This window comes from Motacilla alba, chromosome Z (assembly GCF_015832195.1).
Source record: "Motacilla alba alba isolate MOTALB_02 chromosome Z, Motacilla_alba_V1.0_pri, whole genome shotgun sequence".
Taxonomy (NCBI): Eukaryota; Metazoa; Chordata; class Aves; order Passeriformes; family Motacillidae; genus Motacilla; species Motacilla alba.
The window spans coordinates 45882004-45905111 of NC_052046.1; the positions used below are offsets into that span (position 1 = coordinate 45882004).

Sequence of the window (23108 nt, forward strand, 5' to 3'; positions counted from 1 at the left end):
GTACGTCTCAGACTGAGACACAGAAAGCTGTGATGGAATTACTTCCCTTAAAAAGGGATCTGTACCAAAAAAAAAAAAAAAAAGGAAGTATCTACATTTAGAGGAAGTTCATTTTGGTAAAACTTCACTGAGAAGTAAGTAGTACATTATATCATTAGAAAACCAGGAAAATATTTAGGTATTTTGTTGCATAAATATACACATATACACACATATATATATATTTATATACATACACACACCAACAAGAAGCTGCTGCTATCCGGGCAAACTAACTCCAAGTTTCTAAGTTGATACTCACAGAGGTGTTTAAAAGCTTAAGAATTCACTATGTGTGTTTTTGTTGATTCCTGAGGATATTGCTATTAAATATTGTGGCTTTGTGTTTGCCTGTAGCAGAAGTACTAGATCGTCCACTCATTAATCCTACTGCTAAAAAATAAACAGTGAAATAATAAACTCATGAAAATCCATTGTTTCCCAGTAAGGGAATTGCAATGAGTTTCATAAAGACATTTTCTGAAAATACCATGTGGGCCCTGATTTATTGTCATAGTTAAAGGTGAATCACAATGTGCAGGCTTGTGAGAACATATGGCAGTGCCTTTAGGGGTATAACATTCAGTGCAGTGGATGCTTTAGCTGGTCCAGAGAAAGTGTTAAGCTTACTAAGGGATTGGTTTTGTATGGTGAATGTGAGGATCCTGTGTCTGACAGTGGCTATTACCTGTTTGGAGGTAATATTTGAATTTATTTTTTGTTCTTTTAGTTTTCTACAGTGAAATTTGATATGTGCATATCATTATGTTGTAGAAGATGCAGAGTATATCTACATCTACAAAGGAGTAGAGAAGGCTTGCATGTAATGTACTTTACGCAACGTGTGCTTCCATCAAGATGGAAATGTTTTCAGACACCACACACAAGATATAACAAACCTCTTTAGATTAGTCAGCTAGCTCTAGAAAGGCTTTAGTACAGCATGGAAGATAATTTCTTAACAAAACTGTTTCAGTGCTCAGTGTTTTTAAGCACACCCAAAGCTTTTGTTTGGGTTGTATCTGGGGGGTAAGGAGACGTTCATTTTACTGAGCAGGAGGGTCTACATGTTGTAATCCTGTCTACATCCTCTAGAGAGCTACAGTTCTCATCATGCCAGATGATCATTCAAGTATTTCCTGTGTTCTTGTTGGGAAAGGTCAGTAAGCAAATGGAAAGAAAGCTCAACATGATACAGTTCATGGCATGCTCTTACCAAGACTTTGGGATTTGATTTTTGTAAGAAACTATTAGAAGTTTCCAGAAAGTTTGTGCTGTGGTGGATCCTTGTATCATTCATTTAACCTCTGTTTTATGTTATTATCATTTTGAGTTACGGGGGAGAATATACAGGAAAGTCAGTTGCAGCCTGCTCTTCATCACCATCTGAAGCTAGAGGCTTGTAAAGTAGTCTAGATTGCAAGACACCTCTGGATGTCATCTGGTGCAGTGCAGCTGCTCAAAGTAGAATCAGCTAGACTTGACTTTTGCAGGACCAGGTGTATTCTGGGGATTTCAGAGGATGGACATGCAAATTCACTGGGTTTTGGTCTGACCACCTACATAACTGTTTATTGTATATTTATGTTTAATTGGTGTTTTCTATGTTGTTACTTTGGGCTGTGACTTCTCAAACCGCCACTGTGCACCTTCAAGGCTGTCTGTCTCCTGTTCCCTCCTATATAAGTAATGGAAGACCATTAAGATCACAAGGAGGTGTCTCATTTCTTACAGATGAACAAACCGAGTATTTCAGTCTCACTTCCTATGCCCTGTAAAGCAGAGTTTTTGTCCCTTATCTGTCGTAGATCTGGATTGACTCTGAAGTTTCAGTGATTGATTTTTTTTTCATTCGTGCAGGTTGATAATGAGCACTTGATCCAAGCAACAGCCAAACTATTGGAAGTTACTCAGCTGTAAGGGTAGAGTTAATATGTTAATGTTAAGTTCTGATTTTTGCTGAGAAACTAAGCTGGTTTGACAGACAAGGGTACCTACAGAGGCTGGAAGGGGACTTTTTGCAAGGGCAGCTAGTGGTAGGACAAGGGAGAATGGCTTTTAAATGAAAGAAGGTAGAATTAGATTGGATATCAGGAAGAAATTATTTTTTTGTGAGAATAGTCAGGTACTGGAACAAGTTGCACCGGGAAGCTATTGTTGACACATCCGTGTCAGGGACTTGGAGCAGTGTGTTCTGGTGGAAGGTGTTGGAAGGGCAGTTGGAACTTGGGGATCAGAGGATAGTCTTTAAGGTCTCTTCCAGTCCAGCCTGTTCTCTGAGTCTAGGATTTGTTGCTTTCATCATGCTCTACTGTCATTTAATTTATTACCTGTTAATCTACAGTCAGACTTCACAGTCTAAAGACATTAAAGCAGTATAGTTAGTGTAATAAAAAATCAGTGTGATTCATTTAGATTACTGGGGTTTTTTAATACCTTTTTAAAAATTATGTTGAAGAGACATTAAACCACCCAAAGTAATATAAATAAAATTATTAGAAGGATAAGTAAATTTGTGGACAAAACGACAGCCAAGTTGAAAGTTGAAAATGTCAACTTAAAATTTTACTAATGTGTTTTTTTAAAAGGACAGTGCTTTCTAGCTAATGCCAAGGAATAGATTGGGATTTACTGTGTTACTTAAAGGTGGTTCAAGCATCTGGAATGGAACAAGTTCCCTTTGATGTGTGAGCTAAACACATTTCTTAAAAGACCTATTGTCTTTCAGAGTCATTTGACCTCATCTGGCAATTTTTTCCTGTTTATTTAGAAAACATAGGCTACAATTGCCAGTTTTGTCATATGATGACTAACGTCATCATAATATAATGGAATATTGTGTAAACAAACCAAAAAAGCTTATACTTCAAAAGATGCAAAAAGGTGGTGAATTTGCTAAAAAAAGGAGCTGGTTGAGGTAATATGCAATCCAGTTTGATATATAAAGTTATGAAATAGATTAATTTGATGAGAAGTTGAAACAAAATCAATCTGATTTTGCAAAGATTTGATGATGCTATCTTTGCTGACATTTCAGATTATTTTATTTATCCTTTCATTTTGCTTTTTTATATGCATGAATGGAACTGCTAGTTGTTCAGCTGAGGAGCTGAGACAATCAGATTTCATCTTTTTTTTTCCACTTGAGTCAGTCAGTACATGCCAAGTGATTTTGCTGTAAATGCTAAATCCAGTGTACACTTGATAATCGGCTTATTAGATACTAGTTGTAACAGCTCACATTATTAAAAAACTTACCTCTTTTCATTCCCTGGTCTCAATTTCCTGATTCCTTTAGCTAGAGAAATCATGAAGCATCATGAACTTTTGGAAACTTAATGAAAGCTGTGTGTGCTGGAGACCTGCTACTTACCTCTGTTGCTTAAGAGCTGGTATGAAAGCCTGTGCCAGTTTCCTCCTGCTTCTGTTGTGATGAGGCCACAGTTTGCAAAATCCTTAATCAGTCTTTAAATAATCTGCTAAAAACTGCCCGAGTAGGAGACTGAGAAAAATGTGTTTTAGTGAGGGCAGCAGCTTTGGTATCTTGTTGATGGAGATCACAGCATTGGCTAGAACATCTTTATGCTGGGCTTAGATATCAGATGTTACTGCTTTAGAATAAATCTGTCACTGAAATTCAGTGGTTTGGAGGCAGTGTCTAGCATTTCAATTTATCTTGCACATTACCTTAGTTGTGCATCTGTGTGTTTTTTCTGTGTGGGAGATGTTTTGACATGAGGCATTTGAAACTACTCTGGCTCATTGAGAGAGTTATGTGGGCTCCTACACTTCAAATGGTCATTGTCGCTTTATGGTTCAAAAATTGAATTAAACACTGGATTGTTAAACATATGCTAGTGCTGACTGGACTTTTAATATTACTCTGTATCGTGTCTCTTTCATCAACTTGTATATAGTGCTTGGGGATTGTATAAATGATGGACTGCAGTGTAACCTCACAGATTTAAAACAGCTGAAAAAAAATACCACAATATTCAAGGAAATGTTAAGGGAACATGCAACCTTCCTTCTTCAAAAATATCACATTGACTTTATGATGATCCTGAATATCCAGCTATTGTTTTCACAGTGTTAGTTTGTTACCTAATGATCTACTTGGTAGAGATGGGTGTTAGCTTTCCAGCTTCACATGCATACCTGCTTTTTGTTGGTTTTGACATGAATGTACAGGTTCCTAATTAGGGTGGAAAGTGTGGAGAAATGCATCTTAAACATGCAATGCACAAAAGCAAATGCAAGGGATACCCTTGCCCCTACAGACCCCTTTTGTAGAGTTTGATGCAAGATGCTACGACCTTTTTAGGCAATTTTAATGGGTCACTATTGGGAACTGAGACACATCACTCAGACCACAGCTTGTCTTGAGACACATTCACATTATTCTGTCCACGAGACTATTTTGGAAGCAGAACAGCATGTGTGTGGGAGGAGAGAAAACTACCTCTGCAGGGTGATCTGATGCTTCCTATTCTGAGCAAATACCTAGCCCTTCCTGTGCGTTAGTGTCTGGAGGATCAGATGGGTGCCACAGCAGAGGGAATCTTGCTGCTGTTATTTTTTAAGAGCATATACAAAAAATATGAAATGTCAAAGAAGGAAAATAAAGGGAAGGGTTTCAGTTTCTCCTCTAACCATCCAAATCCTCCATCTTGAAATCGTTGACTATCTTGACTTTGATTAAATCCTTCCCTTAGATTTCTGTCTTGGGATTTGTTTTAATATTTGGCCTGCAACTGCTTTTGAAGTTTCAGCTGGATTTTTGAATACAAAGCTAGCAAATGGCTCTGTTTCAACAGTTCTATCATTGAAATGTCCTCAGGGATGCTTATCTTGATTGGTAAAAGGAAAGCAAAGTGAATTTGCAGATTAAGAGTTTGCTTTTTGCATTGGGTAATAATGAAATTATCACTAGAATAAGTGGTAACAGAAGTTCTGCAAAAAAGGCTTGCTGTTTGAGGGTTGTTTTTGAAACATCAAACACAATAGATGAGAAAACCTATAATCTGATAGCTCTTATTTAATTAAAAAATCCATATTGTATCTGTATTATCAGTGTCTTGATAGTGCACCCATATAGTGTGAAAACAAAATATAGTGAAAACAAACATAGCAGGTAGATATAGAGGAAAACCGGGAGTATATTCCTTCTTTGCATTTACCCTGTCTATCATAAGAGTAGCAGGTGGGTGGCTCTACTGGGATTTATTTTGCTTTAGGAGAGTTTGGGATTTGGATTGGTTTAGAATGGAAAGATGTGTTAGAACTAGATCTCCTAGTGTTGCAAAGGGTTAGATGATGTTAAATGTTATTATATTTCATTATGTTCTAACTACCCTATTGTTACTTAAAAGTCAGGTTTGCAAAGAAGTATCAGAGAGTGAATTGTTTCTTATTGTATTTGATGCCATTGTAATGACTGAGCTAGCAGTCAAAATTCACGCTCCTGTTGTGGAGACAAGTATTAAAAGCTGTGTAACTTTCTAGTGTTTATGAATGCACAGTAATCTTTTTGCTTTTAAAAAAGAAAACTTTTTGGAGGCAATAAATGTTAAGTGATATTCTCTGACCACAGAAACCCATTCTGCAAAGCAACTCTTGATAGTGTGCCGATGGATCGTTTAGTTCTCTGCTCACTAGGGAGAGTTTCTGTGTAGGAAGTTAGCAAGTAAATTTATTAAATCTCAAATAAGGCTGTGGAGAGGAATTTAATCTTCTTTAGTTAGCATTTGCCAAGAGAGATAAGCCTGTTTTATGACAGTATTCATTTAAGGAAAGGGGAAGACCATTTTTTGGCTTGGCAAGGTTGAGCCTGCCAGCCAACAGTATGCATTGCTGACTCCACAAAGGCAAGCCTAGCAGGTGAACGGGGCCCACTGAAGCCACATATGTTCCTGCCATAACCCACTCAAATGTGGAGTGTTATTAATTCCTTTATTTACACAGTCTCCACTCCTTTTAATTTTACTTTTTTAATAGTCTGAAATTAGAGAAGGAATTGATACAAACTAATCTTGGAAAATTAATCTTGGAAGGTGATGTTTTTACTCTGTATCAGTTGAGATGCCGAAGCATGGTACATAGTTTTGTTTTTTTTCCTTATCGTGTATCAAGCCAAAATAATACGTCATGAAAAATAATCACGTCTTGAAGAATAAGGAGAAATTGTGACAAATTTGAGCAAACTTCCCCTTCTACAGATAGTTAAAATGAAAGACTAGATAATCTTGATCAAAAAAAGGAAGGTGCATCACTTGGCATTTTGTGTATGGAACACTTCATATTGATTTTGATCTGGTTGGAAACACATTGCACAATATCAGACTAGATAGATCAGATCAGCATGTTATTTCCTTTCTGATGTATTGTACTGTGCCCTGTACTTTCGGGACACAGATAAATATGAAATGACATTAAAAAAAGTCTTTAGATACATGATATAATAATATAACAGAAGTAATACATAAATATGCTATGTGCAATGTATTTTTACTGCACAGGAAATAAGTAAAAACTATACGTATAAAATAGTTACTAAAAATTACACTCATAACATTTGGGTAAATGCTAAAAAGTTGGCATTAGGAAAGTTATCCTTCCCTTGTGATAGCTTGATGATATTAATAAGCATTAGTTTTAAAAGAGTTCTCCTCAATACAAACATAATTGTGTCTGTGTTAGTTTTAGAGAAGAGTGATTAAAACAAGGATTTACTACTTGTGACTTAAATACCAAATTTTGTTATTCTCAATGTGAGGTGCAAAGATCCAGCCTGTCCCTGCCACTGATTGTTGCTCGTGTACACATTGAGGACAGTGGATATTCTGTTGCCTGGTTTCTTACAATTTAGTTTACTGAGATCCCAAGATATAAATAGCCAGGACATCATACAGCTGGATAAAGAACATTTCTGTGTGGAAAAAAGAGTCGTCACTTTTTCTTGTTTTGTAAAGTGAGATAAATTAAATGGGTAAGCAATAGGAGAAGGATGCCATATGCGTGAATTTTAATAAAGAAGCATTGTTTTCGGAGATTTTGTATTCACAATATGACAATAATATATCATCCCCCCTGAATTTCTTCAGTTTCCACCATGTACTTTAGTGCACATTCCTCATCTACACCTGCAGTACCCCTTTCATTTTAGGACTGCCTGCTGCAGGTAAAAATCCACACAGACATGTGTGTTGTAGGATCCTTTGCAATGCTGTTGTCACTTACATTTCACTTAGACTTGGATTTCTGATATGTCTGTCGCAGCCATCTCAAAATATCTGGTGTAGAATTAGCAGAATGTGCTCTTCTGGAGCTTAACAGATTCCTTTGCTTTTGATACCCACCAAATGTAGGCTGGCATTTGACTTTGGAGTATCTTTGTATGAAACTTCATACAAAGGTTGACTTCACTTGCATCTTCAGCTTCTAGCAGGAAAGTAATTGTCAGCCTCCCAAGATCTAAGTGGCAGAGAGGGGTGCATTACCACGCAAAGGAGAAAAAATTCCCAAACAGAGAGCTTGCCTAATTCAGGAGTGTTGCCATCACTTATGAAAGGGCTTGAGTTAAAGAAGCGCAGCCTGACCTCTGGACAAAATCTGGAGATAGTGAAAAAAGATAACTTCTTCCCTGAAAGCCAGAAATACAGGGGAGTAGAAAGCAAATTTTACATACTTCTGGACCCATCCGTATGTTTAAGGAAACAAATTACAGTTTTGAATTTCTTGCAACAAGTAGTCTTTGGAACTATGAAAAACAGCATTTCAGTGAAATGTTTGTGGCTTTGGTGAAGGGCAGGTTGAATACGAGGTATAATTAGTTTAACTTTTTAGGCAAAAGTTTAAAATTGTTTAAAGTTTCAAGAAACTTGCAACGTTAAAATATATTGTGTGATGCAACGACTGGAGGCTTTCTGATTTCTGATCTGGTATTTTGAAGGAAATGCTACTGTGTGGGTGCAAAGTGTCATTTGCATGTTAAGAATAGAAAAGATCAATCTTTACTTCATTTCTATGGTAACTGAAATTTGATCCTGTTTCATTGCATCTAGTACACATTCAAAACAGGGCTTCTTAGGTGGGTCTTCACACTATTTCCATTTCTCTCAAGACATTTAACACACAAGCCTGAATCTCTTCTGCTTCAGTTTCAAGATCAGTTTTTCTTTTCGTGATGTAAAGATTGCATGGTATGTACTTTGCAATCCAAATTCTTCAGCTTTGTGTCAAGGGAACAAATTGAGTAAAGCCATTAAATGATGGCACTTCATGTTCCACTTCCAAGATCCTTTTACAGGTCTTTTCCTCTCATCTCATCATTGTTGTGCTCTATGTCACCCCTTGCCCTCCTAGTAAAAGGGGAAGTGCTTTGGGACAAGGCAAAGGGGAAGAAACACTTTAATACATATTTTAAAAGTGGACTTTTTTTGTCCACTGATGTTTCAGTACTGAAACCGAATGTTTCAGTAACTTGACCTAAACTGTCAAGAAAAGATAACTGTCAAGTTAGCTAATCATTATGAACCTTCTGTTTCCCTCCTGCTAGGGAAAAAATCCATAGGGAATGCAAATAGAGGACACAGGACTCATTGTAGTTAGGCTGACATTTAGTTCATTTTGGGGCATTTATTTCTTTAGTCAGAAACATCTTGAAAACAAAGTTTTAGATGGTACAAATACTCAGGGGTGTGTATGCTGAAATTCTTTGCACTAGTGTCATAAACATTCATTTGTTTCATAGATGACCTTTAGTCACATTTCATTACTACTAGATCAGTGGTGTGTAAATGTATTCTAGGGGTAATTATTTATGGTATGATGTCAAGCAGTTTGGGGTATGGTTGAAGCCTAGTAGGATTAAATTTTGCTGAGACCTGTCAGCATTTTTTATTTCTTTTTAACATGGAGTATTTTATGTTTCTTCCCCTCCTAGAAGTCATGGTGATTTTCTCAGCTAATCAGCCACAGCCTCTGTGGCTCTGTAGAAGACAGGGACCACTTCCCAAGCACTGCACTTTTAACTCCCAGAACAAAATCAGTCCTTCACTGCAACAAATCAGTCATGCAAGAAGCCTTGTGAGCTGTACTAGGAGAGAGCATGGAAAGCCACATATGGTAGAGGGGAATGAGCATAACTATGTTTAATTTCTTCCTAAGTAGGAGATGAATGTGCTGCTTCTTTCAAATTCAGTTTACTGAAAAAAATCAATCTCATGTGTTAATTCTTAATTAGCATACATACATTGTTATGAATGTCTTCTTAGAGATACAAGGCCTCAAAAATACAACTTTAAATCAAAATCCTGGCAAAGCTAATATTTATGGTGTCCTCTGTAAAAGCTTTGTATCCTTTTCAAGCATATTCCCCTACTGCTTTCTCCTGTTACACTCCTTATAAAGAGGTGTATTTTGCTGTGCTCCACATGTCTGTTCATGTATTCTAATTGGTCATTTTGGTTCTGGCTGAGACCATGTCTACAGGACAGCACATTCTAGTAGGATCAGCTGTGTAGGACAGCAGAACAATTGCTGTTGGGGAGTCATGATGTGTATTAGATGTCTTGTGATCTACTCCAGCCTGGCTCACCTGGTTCATTGGCCTCAATGTCTGATAGCAAGGGAGAGCATCAGTTAGTCTTCCAGTTCAGCTTCATTTAAAGAAAAAAGTGTAATTTTTGTTAGTCTAAAATTAAATCACAGTAAGTGAGAGCTGGTAAAGTTGCTTCAAAAGCATTCTTGGGATCTAAGCTAAAATAAGCTTGGAATATGCAAGCTGGATACTCCTGCAGAAAAAAATAAAGTAAATCAATTTTTTATCTGCTTTCACAGTGAACTATTTTGTGGCACTGCATTTAAATACTGTTCCACAGCTTCATGGAGCTCACATCAGTGCGCGCATATAAGAGGGTAGCAGGCTGATGGCCTCTGATAAGGAACTCAGTTAAGATAACTTGAGACATGGTTTGGTGGCAGTGCAGTTTAAGTAGTGGTTACTGATTGACTGCTACTGATTATTAGTGGAGAATCATTTACAGTCATTCACAAGATCCAGCACTTTGTTAATGGCTTGCCAGTGATCTTAACAAGTTAAGGAGTAAAATAAGTTACTCTTAAAAACAACAAAAAAAGTTAAATTGTCTTAAAAACTCATAAACAAAAATAAGAAAAATCTAAAGTGTTTGAGTTTGTCTATATTTTCTCTGCATGAAAACTCTATTAAAATGAATTGTGGGTGTATTGTATAGATACATACATTTGGTTGCTGTTTTTTAAAAGAGGGAGGGGGCAACTGCTGCAAGCATTAAATAATTGTGTTTTAATTAAAGCAGTGTATTTTCATACAGCTGTGTAGATCATCTTTCTGTGTCAACATTACAGCATATTACAGTACAGGATGGTGTAAATACAACTTTTTTACAGCTGGAATATTTTATTTGATCCATTGATTGATTTTGCAAAATTCTTTGGAATTAGAGAATTCACTAGTAGTTTTAGCATAGATCTGATCATTGTATTTAGCTGTTCCCACAGGATTTTATGTCTTCCTCCTCATCCCAGCTATTCGTAGCATGCAAGAAGGTACTGAAACCTACTGAAATCTCCTTTTGTAATCAGAGAAAAGGAGCAGGACAGGACCAAATGTGTTTTGTACTTACTGGCTAAACCCTATGATGTATTCTTATAAGTGTGGGCTCTGATTCATAAAGATTTCATCTGTAGCTATTGAAATAGTAGCTAGCCCACTCAAGGCATGTACCTTCATGCCTTGAGTCTGTGTGGTCTTACAATCTCATAGCCAATTAGAAAAAGAGATCATTAAAAACAAGACTGAGTGAACTTTAAGGTAATGGGAAGGTTTCACTTGAGCTCAAGTAAGTTTTTAGCTGTTAAACTCTACTTCGTGCAACATACCTTAAAGTAAGATATTGGAACTGTGTTTTGTGGCTTTTTTTTTTCCCAAATGCAGGCATTTTTCAGAGTATGGGCATATGGTGACTACACACTGTATGAATTGCTCTGTGCAAGCTCCTGGCTCTGGCCTGAAAAATGAGGATAGGGTTTTCTTGTTTTTATCCTTTAAATTCAATGCTTAGCTGAAAGCAGGCAACCAAAGCAGCTTTAATTATGGAAATTCTTTACTGCCTCTTTTTTTTTTTTTTTTTACTTGCATGTTATTAGATTACTGAAAAATGAAGCTGTGACTCTGAAAATTGGGAAGCAGAGGTTAGGCAATTCTTGCCTTTGCATGGTATAGGAATCAGAAGAGTCCCTGAGCTGGCATTTTGCTTTAGTATTGCACTGCACCCCTTAAGCTCACAGTCAACAATCATGCAGAATGGAAGTGATCTTGAGTGTATGGGTTCAGAGTTCAGTAAAGATATGTCTGTGACTAACCCTGATCAAACTCAAGGCACTGTTCTGGATGTTGCCATGAAGTAAATTGCAAACAGTGACATCAGGGCATGCAAGTAAAAAATTCCTAAGTTAGTGGCTTCATAGACTATTCTAACACACTTTGATCCTTTATTCTTATTTTGAATGACTCAAATTTGATCTGTCCCACCATGATTTAAATACAAATATAGGCAGAAGTTACTGTATGAAACATTGCAAATGCTGGTTAATAAATGTGGAATTTATTAAGGTTATTTACTAATGTTTTGTTGGCCTAAATGCTGGGAGTGGTATCTGTGCTTGTCTGGTACACATCCTCCAAGTAAAAAGGACAGTAATACTAGTGTTTTGGTTAACCTCAGAATTTGGTCTCTGTTTTTTGACTGTTAAAATACCTTACAGTGTATGCATTATCCTTCCTATGGATGGTTAACTTCTGCCTTTATGACACATGTTTGTTCTGCCTTTTCAGTGAATCTCAGATGTTTTCTTTACCTTCCTTTCAGAAAAGACGACGGCGGATTGATCGAAGCATGATTGGGGAGCCGACAAACTTTGTTCACACAGCTCATGTAGGATCTGGAGACCTATTCAGTGGAATGAATTCAGTAAGCATGAGTGGATGAACATCATTTCATATTAGATAGAATACAGAAACACTATATTTGTATGTTGTAGCTGAAGCAATGATTCTTTCAGCTATAAGAAAGCATCTATAGGAAACTGAAGAATGACCTGATAGCATTTTAATTCCAAGTCCTAAACACTTGCATTCAAGAATACAGATTATAATTTTTTAATTCTGTATTTATTGATAATACGTTTTAGATGCTGTATAAATTATATAGAATGCTTTTTAAACTAAAAATTCACTCTGGCTATATGTATGAAACAAAACAGATGTATACTTGAAAATATACTCAGGTATTATGTAGAAAAATCCAAGTGTCTTATAGTTGACTAGATTTCTTACGTTAAATGCCTCAAGCTGTTTTAAATGTAGTTTATGTAGAACTCTAACTTACCTCAGTTTATGGTGTACACAAATTTATGTTTGGGTGTTCTTGCTGAGCTTTTTCCATATTCTGTAGCCCTGTTTGCAATGTGAATTATTTCCAGAGCAAGCAGTGTCACAGGTAAGATTTTCTAGCTTCCTGTAGAAGATGGCCACAATAAATATTTTTAGTTTTCTGACAGCGAAAAAACAGAAGCTAAGATAAATAATGAAAATGAGCTTATGAAAAGAGGTGTATCTTTTAGAGCTTCAAATTTCTGTGAAATATCAGTCTGTTTCTAAGGTTAATAATATAAAATATAAAAAATGTTTGTATGTAGATGAAAAATACTTCTTGACTTAATTAATAGTCTTTAAATGAAAACATATTTGGAGATGACAAAGAGTTGTTGACAAAGAGGAAAAATCTCTATTGGAGATATCAGAATAAAAAGCAGAGTTTAAAAGCCTAAATGTAAGCAAGGGAGGTAGTTTGTAGCTTCAGCTCGTTTAAGTTGGTATTATTGAGATCAGACAAAAATTTTTTCTAACTCAGCATGTAATGAGGAAGGGCAAAGCTAGAAAATTCAACATCAAAAAATGCAAGACTTTTTTTCAAAAACAAAATAGTGGGCTGGAAATGATTTTTAGTAAAACCTCTGTAAGCAAGGTAAATGGCCAAATACAGATTCCACTTGATGAAATTTAATTAAAGCTGATTCCTTATTTAATGTGATATATTGCATTAATATTTAAAGCCATTATAAATTGAAATAATAGACTGAAAATAATGTGACCAGCATGTTTGATTACTTTTTTAAAGTGTGGCTTTTGCTTTTTCAGTAATTGTTGTTTCTCCTGAGGGAACCTTCCTCATTCTCACAGCTGAGCTGCCTCATTTGAGATTTGTGTAGGTGGCCTGAAGCTTTATTTTTTCACTTTCTGCCTGTTTGCTCTCATCCTTTTCTTGCATAATACCCAATTTATCTCCAGGTAGTAGGTAATCATTATTGTCTCTCTACATAAACTTCCTGGTTTTGAATGCTTCTAAGTAGCTCTTTCTTCTTTTTTTTTTTTTTTTTTTTTTTTTTTTTTTTTTTTTTTTTTTTTTTTTTTTTTTTTTTTTAAATTTGGATAATGTGCTGCATCAATGACCAGCATGTTTTTTGTGATCCTTGATGGAAAGTATCTGTATGTGAAAAATAATCATTCCCACTCCCCCTGCTTCAGAAACTCAAATCTCTGTTTTCTCACTCTGCATATTTTCTGCCTCTTCTATGGTGGTCTCCACATTCATTCTTCACAGTGTAAATTCCAAGATTACAGCATTAGCCTTCACATGTTCTTCTGCTGCATAATTTCCTTTATAGCATGGACATTATATTCTTTCAGGACCCTCTTTGTGCGTTCTTTTTTAAAATAACTTAGGTGAATACCTGCAATTTAATTAATGATTTTCCATTTATATTTGGTTCTTTATTCACTTTCTGTCTGCCCTGTGCCTTTTCTCATCAGCATTATTCTTTGTTATACATCTTTACAATTCTGACTGAATAGTTTTCTGACTATCCAGAATATTTCTGAAATATTTTGCTTTTTTGTTTTCCTTCTCTGCAGAGTGCCTTGCTTCTTTGTCAGAGGTATACTTAAACAGCAGGAGCCCTCTGTGCACTGTTTCTTGTTCATTTCCATCCCTTTTTCCCCTATTTTGCTTTCACAGTCCATGATGAAATCTCTTTCTTCTAATGCTTCATATTTTTCAGTTCAGTCTTTGATTTCATGTATTTCATGTACTTTTCCATTGTTTTCTTTCTCAAGATCTGTCTGTGCTGTTTCCTAATTCTGAAAGGGAGGGCAAAAAAAAAGGAAATAAGGAAATTTAATGAGATGCATAAGCAACACAACAGTTTGCATGACCCTTAATGGGTACAATCCTCTTTCCTTTCCAAAATCTTTAAAATCCTTAATTTCATCTAAATTAGACATAAGAGAGAAGAACCTTGCTGTTGCATATCATCAGAGAAAGGCAATGGCATCTTTGGGAAAGAAAAAAACCAAAAATTACATCTCACTGTGCTTGTTCTTGTTGCTCAGCTTCAAAAGGAGGGTGGTTCAGAAAGAACCTTAAAAGCCACCTTAAAAGCCTACAAATGTTAGACCTTTTTTGCTTAGCAATTTTAACATTGTATGTCTCCTGCAAAAGTTTTCATATGCAAAATAGCTACTGAACTGTTAATGCAGACTAGTTCCATTTGCTGCATTCTCTTTTTTAAAGGCAGAAGTCTCTGCATTTAAGACTGATACTTCCTTACCCAGTTACTCGTGTGTGACTCATGAACTGGAGAAATTAGACTCACTTTTAGAAATTAGACTCACTCTTGAAAACCTACACTTTAGCCTTGCAATTTTTGTTGATTTGCTGCTCTCCAAAATTTTAAAGTCTAGTAAAAAAGTTTTTAGGTGGAAAGGTGATGTGGCCTGGAGATTTTTATAGGTTTTTTTATGCTGAAGTCAGAGTTCATTCAGATAAAATTACCAGCATCCTACAGTCACTCTTGTGAATACATTTATGTGTAGATTAATTATTTTCTGAGGAAAAAACTTGAATTCAGACTTTCCATGGGCAGGAAAAGATGCTTAGGGAAGAAGATGAGCGGCTTTGTAAAATGTGAAAGTTCTTAAATATGTCCCTATGCACTTCAGCACACTCTTTTACTGAGTTTGTAGTCTTTCATGTCAGATCCACTAGAAAATTGGCCCTGAATACATTTCCCTGAAGAAAAATAAGATGGTAGTATTGCTTGCTGCAGCTGTATCACTTATTTCAGCAAAAGGCTGAAGCATAAAATGGTTTTACATTGTGCTGCTTAAATACATAAAAACACAATCCTTTGCATAGCATTGTAATATGCCGTTGAAGATACAGATAAAAAAACAAGCTCTTTTGTCACATAGGTTTGAAAAACTGCGTGGAAGAATGAGTTTGCTGGTGCATTCTGTTCATGTGCATGTGTTTTACTTGCTGTGGAAAGGAAAATATATTTATTTTGTCTTTTTAGACAGGGAATATCAGGCAAGCTGCTTGGAAATATTTCTCCTGTGCTATTTTAATACAGCATAGTGATGTTCCAGTGGTGTTTTTAGGTCTCTGTGAAGGAGGAGCATAGATGAAATAATTGCAAGTGGTGCCCTGCAGGCATAGCCTTGAATGAATGTTACTTTCCACTCTTTGTGTAGTTGTTATGTATGCTCTGGGATGCAGAGAAAAAAGGGCCAAACCTTTAAGATTCAAGTTGTCTTCCTGCAGGCACTTGGACACGATTATTTTGACTCATGCAACACAAGCAGGAAAGAACTATGGGTTTCCATTTCTGTTTGGTGATAGAGGCAGTGAAAGTCATAGCAGGATGTGCATGTCTTGAAAAATGAGGCATGAAACAGGGGGCATGAAGATTTATGTGCATCAGGCTAAAAATACCTTCAAATAAGCTATGTTCAGGAAAGTGCAGATTGACTGGTTTAAAAAATAAATGCCCTTCATTTAAAGGAACAGTATTGGTTAAGGGAAGCATTGTATGTTGTCATGTAAATAGATAAATCAAAAATGTTCCACAAACCAAAATGTCCTTTTTGATTTAGAAAATTCTAGTTTAGCCCTGTTTTAATGATCGGAATTAGCCATACAAATATTTGCAACTTGGATATTATACTTTTAATATTATGTTAATTTAGTGATAAACTTAGGGGTCATCATACTTGCCAGAGAACATTTTCCATATAACAAGATAAATTTTAGTTTGTCAGGTGGAGTCAATACCAGTAAAAGATTTGATTTTTTTTATTTTTCTATTAATCAAGTGAATCAGTGAAACCATAAATCAGCCAGCTTTCTTTAGGAGAGAGGAAAAACTTTTGCCTCAGCACCACTTCTTCGATCTTTTCTGCTGAGCTATGTGCTGAAGTTAAAATTTCAGCAAGACTTGGATGCATGTATCCTTGTGCAAAGTAATAAAGCTTTACTGGTAACAAAGTAGAACTTGGAAACTAAACCTAGAGAAAAAATAAAATTAAAAACAAGATGATGCTACAACTCATTGTTCTTCCTCTACCCCTCTTTTCCTTTCTATCCCTAGGTCAGCTCAATTCAGAATCAGATGCAATCCAAAGGAGGCTATGGAGGTGGCATATCTGCAAATGTTCAAATGCAGCTCGTAGATACAAAGGCAGGATAACCTTGGGGATAACTTTCCTGTAAGTATTTCATTCTACTTCTTAGGCACTGTTAAAGCAGTATGAAAAACAATCCTACTGCTTCATAATTATCTCCCTGTAAAAACCTGTGTCTTTATGATGACCAATTTTTAAATCAATTTCTGAGTAAAAAATTAGGTATCTTATAAGAATGTTACTTTTTCACAGAATGGAGTGCAGATTGTTCTGACTGTGTCAGTCTGACCTTAAGTATGTTTTAAGTAAAGGTGATGTAGGCCAATCTTTGGAGGTGAAGTTAGTTGTAAAACAAGTCTCATAAGAAGTTTGTGGTGTGATTACAGTACCACTTTTGCAGTGGTTCCATAAGATGTATGGTGTTAAGTCAATATATAGCAGTATTGCAGTTGGAAAATGGTCAGAATGCTCAGAACTTGGTTTAATGCATGTTTTCTGTCTTTTAGGTTTATGTGAGTTCCTGTATCTTCTTTCCTGTGTCCTCTCTTTTGCCTTGGTGACTGCTTTCTGTGCTCATGACAAGAGAAGTGATGGCTCATTGTTCACCCTTCGTGATTAGTCCAGTGAAAAGTTGCTGTTCTGCTCTGATGATGCCACTTATCAGATTGGTCTGACTGTGCCTTTCAGTGGCATGCACGCATTGGCCTCTACCAGTATCATGGATGTAGAGCTGTTTAGGATTGTTTGTCACTTTTTAGTTGTTCTAAGGCACATTACAGCTCCAATCTTAGCTTTCCTCATTCCTCAGAAATACTAATGCACAACATTCTGTTGCTTTTTAGTCTTTTAATATTTTCTCCATTCAAATAGTTTAGAACTGAATGAGTTTCCACTAGTGTCTTCAATTACCTAATGTTCACTGAATTTTTGAAAGGTCTGAGACCTGCAAGCACAAATAATTATTTCGTACAAAATCAACAGAGTAGATGACCGCATGCTTTGTGATGTTACTTTTTATGGTGGCCTTCTTGGTGCTAAAAGAAAAAAAAAAATTACTTACTGCAGATGTGAAAAATTTTGCTGTGGCACCAAGTCATGCCTGTTTCTGAAAAAGGACTTGTAATTTAGCTGCTTCAGTCATGTCTTTATTTTAGTTTTTATCCCATTGGTCTTGAAATAATAAAGAGAGAGCTTGCTTTCATGAGGCATTTGTTGTAAATGTTCGGTATATTTATTTTGAAAGAGCTGACGTTGAGACTGTAAACCAGTGTAGTACTATATCTAAGTGTTGTGGAATGGCTTTAGTCTATTTACACAGAAGAGCAACATGTTTGGCTGCTTCTTTTTCTTTCTACAATTTTCCTTAATTTCAACCTGTATAGTCATTTCCAGTAGCAGCATGTCAGACTACCTGCAATATTGGCTGAAAAGTTTAGTAGACCTTTCTAAGTATTTGGCAGTTTCTGTGTACTAAATATTTAGGGCCGTGGAAGTTGCCAAGAGCGACATACTAATCTGGCAGAACAGGTGCCAATGAAAACAACATACAGGGTGACTTTTTACTGTCAGTAAAATGCCTTTTGCTCAGGTTCCAAAGCATGTTTCTTTCACATGTTGTGAAACTGCATTTTAATATTGCACTGTTTTCAGATTATCTCTGTAAATGGTCCCTTTTTTTGCTTCTTGCTGGTGGTTTTAAAGAAGTCAATTATTTGAGACCTGGTTACATTAGATTTTTATGAGGGAAAAAGACTCAAACCATCTAAACAAATACGGCATAACTGATCCTAATCAAATCCATTTCTATATGCAAATACACATGTAGACTACTGTCATAAATAATTCTTTACTCTCTTTCTATCCTTTCCCTGATTTCACATTGCAACAGCTCTTTGGTTTATTTAAGTATCTATGAACCTACCTAAGCTTCTCTCTCTGTTTGTAAACAACACATAAAATAAACAGCTGTGGAGGTAGTTTGCCTTCCTAGGTTGTATTTCAGTGGTAGTTGTCACTTACCTGGTTGAATAGTTCAAAGTAGGTTGGATAGTGTTCACCGATAAAGATTCTGATTCCTGATGAGATGTTCAATTGTCTGGATGGATAAGTACATGGCAGTGCAGTGATACATATATTTTTTTTAGGGGTTAGCATTTCCAATGCCATTTTAACAATGACTCTTAAATATACTACAAAACTATTATAAAATTATTTGATCTTTGTTATTGGTAATAGCAGCTTAAATTTGCTTGCCAAACCTATCTTGCACTTGCCAAAATGTTTTCAGCTCAATAGCCAGGAAAAAAAATTGACATATTTTTATAACAGACATACTTTTTTTGTACATTGTGTTCATTCTTGAATAAAGTCAGTTCAGTGTTGGCTTGTAGATATTAAAAGGAAAGTATTGACTTTGATTCAATAAATGTTTTCTTTCAGTTGGTGGCCTACCCTTTTTCCTTTCCATAAATTATATTTGCATTAGAAAAACACTTTAATCTTACAGACATATTTGTGGTGAAAAGAGTAACCTATTAGTATCAATAAATAAATTGCAGGCTTGAGTTTTTTTGTGGCACTTGACCCTTTTGTTGCCAAATGGAATAACCCATAATTTTATCAGTATTATTGTTGCATTGATTTAACATGTATGCCAGAGTCTTCTGCAAGGAAGGGAGAGTGTCCTAAATATACTTTTGAAATCTTTCCTTTTGACTGCAACTCATATGTGTGTTACTTTCCTGATTGTGCTGCAGATTACTATGGTGGTCAGTAAAAGACTTGTCACCATAATATGCTCTTCTGCATTAAAAGTACCTGCAAGGCACAGTATTGCCTACTCTCTGTTGGGGTCAATTAATTTTTATATTTGACACTCTCAAAGTTTATTCATTAAGCACTAACTTAATGCTTTAAATTTCATGCTAAATTCTTCTAAAGACTGATAATGAATTCATTAGCTCATGCCAAGTCCATTAAATTGCTAGTTGAGGGTAAAAAAGGCAGGTAGAAGGAAATAAGGTTCTAAAGTAAAATAAAGATTGAGATAAATCCATGCTATACCAATCAGCTAAAGGGTTCTTATTTTTTTTTAATGCTGAGGTTATAGAAACTTAAAACTGTCTACAAAGGTATGTTTTGAAGACCAAATGTTCCACTCTGTGTGCATATTCAGTGACTGACATTAAAAATTCTGCCAGTAATTACTAGGATTACTTCAAAGGCACACCCGTGAAACTGATTGGGACTGGTCCCATCTGCTTACCTTTACAGTCCATCCTAGCTCTGACACTGATTCAGCAGCTAACTCGTGGATACTAACCTCTAGGAAAGGTTGTATAACCACACTGGTTAGTTTCAACCTGGATCAGTTTCCTAATGCTTATTCAGAGTAAGCATGGGAGCATGGGAGTGAATGTCATGGGATCAGAGATAATCTGTTACAGGGAACATTGATAATTTGGCCATAGAAAGACATTAAATTGGTGGTTGGAGTTAAACCACCCAAAACAACAAACACAAAAAACAACAGCAAACCAACAAGAAACAAAAAAAACCAAAAAAAACCACAAAAAAAAAACCAACACAAACAACCCAAACAAAACCACTAACAAACAAAAAAAAAAACCAAACAAAGCCAAAAGGAAAACCCACCCAAAACAGAACATTCAGGCTTTGCAGTGGTGAATACATCTACTGGAAAGAGTAATTCCATTTTTTTGAGCTCTTTTTCCATGTACTCAATGGCTTTGTCCAGAGTATTCTGATTGGTTTGGAGGCACAAAGCATGTTGAACATGTTGCTAAAAGAACAACCACATCATTACCAAGAGTCAGCCATCCTCATACAGAAAGATTCATTTCTGCTATCAGTGGTAATTCCATCTATCAGCACTGCACAAGAAATCAATTTCTACCTTCCCACAAGAGAAATTATAATTTCAGTTTTCAAGCAAGTTTTCTTTTAAACCTGGAAAACTCAAAGTGCTGGTTGAGTTGGCAATAAATTAAATACCAAACTTGCTTCCTTCAGTATGATGCAGAATGGCCCATTTATGAATAACTAAGTTGTCATGCAAAAGCTGCATTCATTTGTAGCTGTTTAAGCATTTGAGCTTATAGCATTCATTGTCTATAGACAAGTTCCTGGTTTTTTAGGGGTGTTTTTCAAGAAATTTGGTAGTGTGTTTTTATATACGAGATAGTAACAGAGCCTATCAGCAGAAAATAACAGTAGGGTGTTAAGTTTGGTTATCAATTCTTTCAAGTGGAGTTAACATCACTAAGCAGTAAGAAAACTTTATATATTGATGTCAGCATTCTAGGAGTACTGTCTTCTATCAGTGCCCTGCATATCGGAGTCCTCAGCATATCCCTGTTTCCCAGGAATATGCTTTGCATACTCTGCCTTCAGTTCTGGGAAGGGGTTGTTGGCTTTCAGTTTTTTAAATCTCTCATCAGTCTTTGTAGGTCCTAATTGATTTGAAATAATCTGCCAGGCAAAATAAACATATATCAAATTTGTGCCTTTCCTGCTGGGAGGCTCCAGATGAATGACGCCAGTTGATGGAGCAGTGGTGTGAGGAACTCTAATGCACAACAGAGGAGCCTGGGTTTATCTTTTGCACCTGCTGTCACTCACCGTGATCCCTCATCCAGTGTGTGTGGTTGGCTGTTGTTGTGCAAGGCCAGTTCTTAAAACATTGCCTGAAGGAGGAAAATGAATACTGCTTGAAATTGATTTTTAAGTCCTCAGCTTTCTTGAAATGTGGTGTCTCTAGGGAAATAGCTATTCTGGAACAGTTTTCCTTAGGAAATCATCTTAACACTATCAATAAAACTTTCAAAGAACCATACACCTTGGAAAAGAGTTCAAAAGTGATTGATGCTAATGGTCATTTTAGCTAATGGACATTTGGACTCTACAGATTTTTTTACTTGTATTCCACCTTCTGGAACATTAAAAATAGTCTAATGTATGGTATATGCATTAAGCAGTAGGGTAATGCATTGATACAGGGGCACTACACAGCATTTCTTTTCACATTTATAATGAAGAGAAACATTTCCAAGGGTGGAAATAGGAAATAAAAAATCACATTTCAGTAAGCAGTATTGGCTTTGGAGGGATGGAGGACAGCAGGGAGGGCAGATATAAATGATGAATGAGTGAAAAGAAAGAAGAATAAGTGGAGGGGAAGGCTGAACTTTGATAGATGACCAAGCACTGTATGTATTCCCCATGGCATCCTTTTGAAGAAGGAGCTATTGGCAACAGCCACAAAAACAAGAGCCCAGTGCAGCAAGATTTATTCATTTTTCACTGTTTCAGGTAGTAGGTTCCAAGACAATTACTCTTTCTGTAAGTTGCAATGCTTGTTTGGTTTCTAGCTGGCATAATCAGGATCTGTCAGAATGGGCAGTAGAGTATCCCAGGGCAACAGGGGAAATACACAGGATGGTGAATAGATGACCATGTGGCTTCACATCTTTTTGAAAACTTACTCAGAAGTCTGTTTCCAGACTCATTTACTGGAGCTGGACAAAATAAAGATGATACTTGGACCTACTGCTATGGATTCAAGTCCCACTAGAACCACCCACTTCTATCTGCTTACATCTAACTGCAATTGCACACATGCTGTTTTCCTCAGGGACTGCCCAAATGCACCCAGCCCAGTCCATGGAAGGGAATTAAATCACCATGCCATGATTTGATTTAAGAGCTTCCTTGCTTATTCTTTGAATCACAACCAGAGCACTGGAAATACATGCCAGAAGGAAATACTGTGGCTAAAACAACAGCTTTATAGAACCATGAACTTATAGTGAAGTTATATGAGGATGTCTGCTTACTAAAACAATTTAAAGTAGGATTTTCAGCCTCTTACAACACACTTGCATAGTCTCATAGAGCAAAATTAAAACTTTCTGATCTGTGTAGGTACAATGGCCCATACTGTCTGCAATGTACGTGGCATAAGGAGACATAATAATTCTGTCTCTCAGAGTGCCTGCCAATTTCTGAGAGCACAAGGCACTTCTTAGCTGCTGTCTGAGAGTCCTCCTTTTTGTAGCAGCACTTCTAACATCCCTCCCACAGCAATGAGGAGGCCAGCACAGCGCTGATAGGATGGACATGGTATCCCAAGCCAAAGTGCCAAAGCCATTTGGCACAAAGGACTTGCAGCTATTTTTCTGAGTGCTTGCAACAGGTAAAGCCTGATGCATGTGCCGTGCCCGCAGCTCAGTGTGCCTGCAGGGTTGGCCAACACATGCTACCACAGCAGCTGCCCTGCTCAAGAGGCAGCTGAGGCAGCCCAGACTCCTCCAGCCTCCCCACACACTAAGTGAGGCATTTACATCACATTCCTGGGCTGCACTGCTGTCTTTCCAAGTGCAAGTTTGCACAGTACTGCACTAAGAAAATCCTTTTCAAATCACATTTTCTAAGAAAGGGCACTTGGTTAACATTGTGAAGAAAGTCAGATCCTCCTGCTCCC

General features: G+C 36.5%; 1 protein-coding gene across 8 annotated transcripts in view; it reads left to right on the top strand.

Moving 5' to 3' along the window:
- Positions 1 to 20186, top strand: part of CDC42SE2 (CDC42 small effector 2) — an 84948-nt gene extending 64762 nt beyond the window's left edge. For 7 of the 8 annotated variants that reach the window (XM_038125893.1, XM_038125896.1, XM_038125899.1 and 4 more), the window contains 3 exons: positions 11952 to 12053; positions 16573 to 16690; positions 17113 to 20186. In XM_038125893.1, coding sequence (XP_037981821.1) covers positions 11952 to 12053; positions 16573 to 16671 — 201 coding nt within the window. In that variant the 3' untranslated portion in view covers positions 16672 to 16690; positions 17113 to 20186. Of the gene's footprint in view, positions 1 to 11951; positions 12054 to 16572; positions 16691 to 17112 lie in introns of those variants that run through there. The other variant, XR_005255530.1, reaches the window with a different exon arrangement.
- The last annotated feature ends 2922 nt before the right edge of the window (positions 20187 to 23108 follow it).